The sequence below is a fragment of the Amblyomma maculatum genome, chromosome 1 (assembly GCF_055883805.1).
Source record: "Amblyomma maculatum isolate TAMU_Amacu chromosome 1, ASM5588380v1, whole genome shotgun sequence".
NCBI classification, from domain to species: Eukaryota; Metazoa; Arthropoda; class Arachnida; order Ixodida; family Ixodidae; genus Amblyomma; species Amblyomma maculatum.
Window position 1 is genome coordinate 52,808,789 of NC_139344.1, and position 6,379 is coordinate 52,815,167.

Genomic DNA, 6,379 nt, shown 5'->3' on the forward strand with positions numbered 1-6,379 from the left:
GATTATGAACTCAATGTTCTAAAAACCCCGAAGTTGCCCTTTAAATTGCTTGCCTTTATGTCTGCTTACATTAAACGTTGTGACGTCAGCAGTGGCATCCTTTGCAGCAATTGCAGAGGGCTGAAACATGCCGCACCAGGCAGTGCAAGAAGACAGCATCTATATCTACCAAAGTAGATACAACAAGCCAGTGCATTCACACGTTATACTAGATTCACCTATGCTTAAACTGTCAAAATTTTTCAGTGCTATGCTAATTGATGGGACGATAAAATTTATCACACCAGAATTTGACATATTGCAGTTTATTGGCCGGCTGGCTGCATCTGTGTGTGCTGAACTCCGACGTGGTTTTCAGTGTTACTTTGCCAGAGCAAAGCCGAACGCCACTAAGCTCCCGAGGCAGCATTCGAGCAACGCGCATGGTGAATGTTTACCTGCAAGCCGTGACATTAATGGAAGATAAATTGCGTTATATTCTCCACAACGTTAAGTTGTGAACATTCACAGAAGGTCTGAAGACATAATACTTCTACATCAAAAATTTCGAGCCCTGATATAAAATAAACACAGCTGTAAATATTCTCCACACTGCTGAATGGTGAACATTAATAGATGGTTTCAACACATATTCCTCCTACAGCAAACATTCCGAGCCCCGGAAAGGAAATTTTCAAGCAATACTCCAATTGTAATCTGTGCATGCAGTCTACGAAGTGTGTTAGACGGTAAATTGATTTAAAAATAAGAACGAACACACGATTGAGCTCGGTCTGTTGATACATTCCAGCCCAATACAGGCAGTTAAGAGGCAAGTAAATGAAGTAGCTATCTCATTTCATTTTCATTTCATTTATTAATACTGTCAGCCACCATAAGGGGCTGTATGTAACAGGAGTGGAAAATACAAAACGAAAAATGGCAGCACAAGCCACGCACCATATGTGCATTCACACCTCACACTAGGCTTTGGGCCGTCTGCCAGCTTGTCAATGTCATTATTCCCGAAAGTTAAAACAGCGCTTTGCGATGTCAACGCATGGTAAAGATCCCCAGGTGGTCTAAATTGCCACGTAGCCCTCCACTACGGCTCCTCTTCCCCCTTTAACTCCCACCTTCCCTTAAGGCACGGTTCGAGTGCCCACAGATGCAAGTGTGACAGAAACTGCGCCTTTCCTTTCCTGCGAAGCTATTATTATTAGTAGTATTTATTGCAAAAGGTGACAGCGTGCCAGCAGCTGCCGACAAAATAGATTACATGCGACATAAGTGCTTATGAAGATAGAAGGTTGAACACATGCCGCCGTAGCTCAACTAGTACCGCACAGAACGCGAAATTCAGAGGTCGTGGATTAGGGATTGGCGGATGCTACCTGCAGCCAACACCTTGCTGCAGCGTAGGAAGGTCAGTCACATGACAAAATATGGCGGCGCCCATGCTCTCGTGTTGTCTTATTTTGGAGAAGAGCTGTACGTAAGTGAAGAATGCCAGTGTTCAGTTCAACTAGACTAAAGGTCCGTTCGTTTCACCTGCACTATGTGAACCGGTTCATGTGGTGCCGCACTTCTCCATTCGTTTCAGCGATTCAACATGGCACACTCTGCACCACGTCATTCATTTCAAAAAGTGCAGACGTAGTGCAGGTCGAGTTCACGAAAAGTTCAGCAAAACTGTGCACCTCCTTAGCGGTCAGTGCCGAAATGGTGCAGCTGCAGACGCCACATGAAAGCAAACAGCTTGTGCGACGATGGCTTGCATGTTGTGATAAGTAGTAAAGCGTCCCTAGTTTATGCACTCGTCAACGAGAATGGTGCCCGTGTCCACCAAAAAAACGACGACGCGTACTTCAAGCCATGTCTAACAAGTAATCACTTGTTTGCACTTCGTGCCAGCTGCCGCAACGCTTCATTGCGATGTGCTATTTGAAAACTGATCTTATTCAGCATGTTGGCACCGGTTGATGTGAGTGGCAATATAATTCACAGCTAGCAGACTATATGAATGCGGTCAGCTTTTGTACATATATGCATAACATATTCATGAATGAATGAATCCTATAGCATGTGTATATGCCGCTCAGATCGGGGACGCCAATCACTCCAAACATGATTTTCAAATAGCACATCACATTAAGTACGTGTTGTGCAAATGCATATATATGCACCTTTTGCGGCAGCCGGCGATCGAAACGCACAGCATGCATCACATTGCATGCGTGTGTCTACTTGTAAATACGCGTAGCCGTTTCCTTGGCAAACTCGATCGTGTCCTCGTTGACACGTGCAATAATTAACTTTGGGTCTTTTCGCCGTTTATTACAGCGCAAAGGCCATCGCGGCTGGATAATGGGAAAACTTCGCTGTAATATGCTATTTGAAAATTCAAGTTAACCAAGGCGTTGGCGTCAGCTGACGCGAGTTGCACACAGCCGACCGCAGCTTGTTGGCAACGCTAATACTAGCAGACGGCCCGACCTGCACTCTACCATTTGTTTGGAAGCAGCTGGTGCCGATGCTGCACCTGAACTGCTGGAACTGGCGCTGTACGCTTGCGGCACCGCCGCAGAATTTTACGGAACTGGTGCCAAGAGTGCAGCTGAATCGAACTGACCTTAACATACCACACTTAGCCGAAAAAATCCCGCATTAGAAATTTGCCTGTACTGAACTGAATCGGGAAAAAGCACTATCCAAGTTAGCGGCTTTAGCAAAAGATTGTTTGGTTCTAGTGATTACTCCATCGAAGACGTCAGAACAGACACTCACCTGAAACCAACTAAAGGAACAAACAGAAGACAGTTCCTGAAGTTTGGGGGTCTCTAGAAGCAACGGCCTCTTCCCGACTGATTGTAAATATTTTGGCAGCGGCTTACATGCTGCCCTCAAGTCTCGCCACAAGCACGCACGCCACGCGATCGCGGCCATGTTAGCAGGGGATAATGTTTGTAATCTTTGGCAGTGGCTACTTCCGCCATGGTGGCTATTTCCACACACGAAGGAAGTGACATAAATGACGTCAGTGTATAAAAAAAGGTTGTGCCGTTGTGCTTTAGCATGCGCAAGGTCAATGTACATGGCATGCGTTTGTACAGAAAAGAACTACCATGTAAAACAAAATAATATCCTTAACGTTAGCGTCTTGCACGTCATTGTATACAAAAAAAGGTTGTTCTTTAGCACGCGTTTGTACATACTGATAATAAAAAAAAACTATCATGTAAAGCAAAATAATATTCTTAACGTTAGCGTCTTGTAGAACAGAAACGCAACTTTATTCGTGCGTGCGCGCCGTGCGTGCCCATCTCACCGCCGCTAGGTGGCTAGGCCAGCTAGGAGGCAACCGCCGCGGCCGGAATTCGATCCCGCATCCTTGGTGCACAGTAGTCTAGCGCCCGGTATATATCGCAATGCATGGTTAGGGCGTTCGACCATAGAGAAAGAGATTGGTAAAGAGCGGACACTCCCACAGGGCCCAGCGGCCCATTTGACTGTAGTGCACCAAGCGGCCGGCGGCAACTACATCCGGTCTTGCTGAAGGGCGCGCGATTTGAATGCTAGCCATGCGCTGCGCCCTTCCCTGCCCTTTTGGCACATTATTTTGGTTTTAAATGGTCTGCTAGTGTTTCTATTTATTTTCAGCATGCATAACAGGAAAAATTCCCAGTTCTCTAAACTGCCCATCAACGCAGCTGCGCCACAGCCTTTGCAAAACAGTAGTGCAGAAACGACGCCAAGTGCTTCGTGAAATGAATTTATTTTGTTGCATATAAAACACGAGATGCAACAGATGTAGACGGATGCATTGACAATACTTGACACACATTAAGCGATGTGCACAATACAGAAAAATAAAAATACACAAGGTGAGAAACAGTACTTAGGTAGAGACAAAAAATAGCATAACTGATTTCCGAATTATTGCAAATGATATGTAACAAAACAGGCATTATACATAAACTACACAGTCCCAGTCGCGGCTACCTCAGCAAGGGTAACTTGTATTGTCCAGGGCAGAGAGGAGTACTGACGCTTGAGGAAAGGCCACACCATTTCCTCGTCGCATCTGCCGTGCTTCGGCTACAGTCCGTGGGTCCATGCAGTGCTGTTGGAAAAGGAATGAATATGATGCAGAAGGTTGCAATGAAATGTAAGGCCACTGCACCGCGCACACATCTGTGCATGTGGGTGGGTACTGAAAACTTGGTGAGCAGCAGTTATGGTCCAGAACAGAAAAGCTGTCATTAGTAAAATTGATACAAAAGCTACTCTTGCAACGTAGAGGTCAGGAAATGCAGGCTAACCGAACCCATCTGAAAATACATTTCTACAGAGTGTGAAATAACAGCCACTAAACTATCAATATTCTTCAAGAGCACTGAACAGCTGAAGCAATGAAGCTTGCCGCATAATAAAACATTTTTCACTTTAACGTTGTCCTGTTAAATGTAACGCGACACCACGCAAAACTAGCCGTTCGCAAAACCGCGGCCTGGCCTCACCGCGGCCGGCGAGCACGCCATGTTGGCTTGCCTTTCATACGCGACTTTGTGAAGCGCAGACCACCGCGCTGAGCTAAACTGCCCGAAATGCCTCGCAGTTTTACAAGAATGCAACATTTCTCACCTTGCGGTTGCCCTGTTAAACGCGACACCACGCAAAACTAGCCGTTCGCAAATCCTCGCGCCATCATCGCGGCCGGCGAGCCATATTGGCGAGCGCCTTGTCATGCCTGTTGGCTGCCCTTCATGTGCGACTTTGTGAAGCGCAGACCGCCGTACTGAGCTAAACTGCCTGAAATACTGCGTAGTTTGACAAGAAAGTCAAGAATGAAACGTTTCTCACTTTACGTTGCTCTGCTAAACGCGACACTTAGCAAAACTAGCCGTTCGGCAAACTGCGTCACCATGGCCGCACCGGCCGGCGAACACGCCATTTTGGCGCAACGGCGTGCCTTGATGCCTTCACATGCCACTTTGTCAAGCGTTACGAGCTAAACTGTTCGAAATGAAGCTGTTTCCCGAGAACACAACATATTACACCTCGCCGTGGTTGGGAACCGCCAGAGTTACGGCGTAACGAACTGCGCCTGAACAGCTGGCGCGCCTGTTCACGAGCTGCGAAACTTATTGGCACCGGCCGGCATGGTCAGCGTAAACTGCTTGAAATGCAGCGTAGTTAAGCAAAAAACGTTGCTCACCTCGCCGTCGTTTCAAACCGCTGTCGTTCCGCGCAGCAGCCCACGAGAGGTCTGTGCCGCACAAGCGCGGCGAGGCACGAGCACACAGCTTCCTTCGACTTCTTGTCGTCTGCTAGTGCTCCGGTGGGCTACCGCTGCAGCGAGTGCCGTCGCGCGCGCGTCCGCGCATGCGCACGTTGGTGCCGCCATCCATCAATCGGCGGCAGCGCAAAAAGTCGCGCGTCACTTCCTGGGGCCAGTTTTCGCCGAGTGACCGCTCTTTACCAATCTCTTTCTCTATGGTTCGACTGTAGACAGGCAATCGCGTGAACACGATTGCAAGCCTACATATATGTGTCCTATAGCTGTTATGGCGAACCACAATGTTCCCCGAAGCCAGTGCCGCTGTGATGGGATGAGCTATAGGATCATTTTGTAGGTATAGCGCGAAAAACGAGGACCAAGAGTAGAAGGACACAACACCTCGTTTTTCGCGCTACCTACAAAATGAACCAGATTCAACTCGTCCAACTTTCAACCTTGCTACTGAGCTATAGGATCCTCGATCACATATAATTTGGAAATGTCCGCACTCTAGCTCCCCCGGTGGAGTGCAAAAAAATAGATGGTGGAGAAACCTATGTATAATTGCAGCGTAGCTCAGAACGACGGGAGCAAGTAACGGACTATATCGACAAGGGACGTATGTAATATGTGAGGTCACTTATTTTCTCGCATACACTGTGCCGTTTCCGCGGATCGAACCGCGTCTACTAACAGTACTGGTTTCATTGCCGCAATGCAGTGCGCGTAACCGTAAGCTAATTCACTCATGTGAGCACCGAACTTATATATTGTGTGCACTATATGCGATGTGACGAGCTCTGCAGACTGCTAAGACAATCACGTACGGGCCAGATACCGACTACTTTTAAAGCGAAAGCCTTTAATGGCCCATGCTGTGGTGGACAAAGTCCCGCTTTTGCAGCGTTCTGATTGTCCGAGGCGGGATGCGTCCCAGCTGCCATCTACAACGCCACACTTGAACGCGCGCTAATAAGGAACGCCACGCGACAGGAGCGATTGTGTATACCGTCCTAACTCACACTTGAAGGAGAAAGTGTAATAGATACTGCGCCTTCCCTTTCCTGTAAACCAAATGTAGCACTGCAATGAATGCTGACAAGATGCTAACGATTGGAG

General features: G+C 47.6%; 1 protein-coding gene across 3 annotated transcripts in view; it reads right to left on the minus strand.

The window, feature by feature from the left end:
* Nucleotides 1-3,007, minus strand: part of mRpS18B (mitochondrial ribosomal protein S18B) — a 61,561-nt gene extending 58,554 nt beyond the window's left edge. The window contains exons 1-2 of one of the 3 annotated variants that reach the window (XM_084588132.1): nt 2,767-3,007; nt 70-120 (exon numbers count right to left, since the gene is read on the minus strand). In XM_084588132.1, coding sequence (XP_084444258.1) covers nt 70-120; nt 2,767-2,925 — 210 coding nt within the window. In that variant the 5' untranslated portion in view covers nt 2,926-3,007. The remainder of the gene's footprint in view (nt 1-69; nt 121-2,766) is intronic. The other 2 variants (XM_084588130.1, XM_084588131.1) reach the window with 2 other exon arrangements.
* Nucleotides 3,008-6,379: the final 3,372 nt, after the last annotated feature.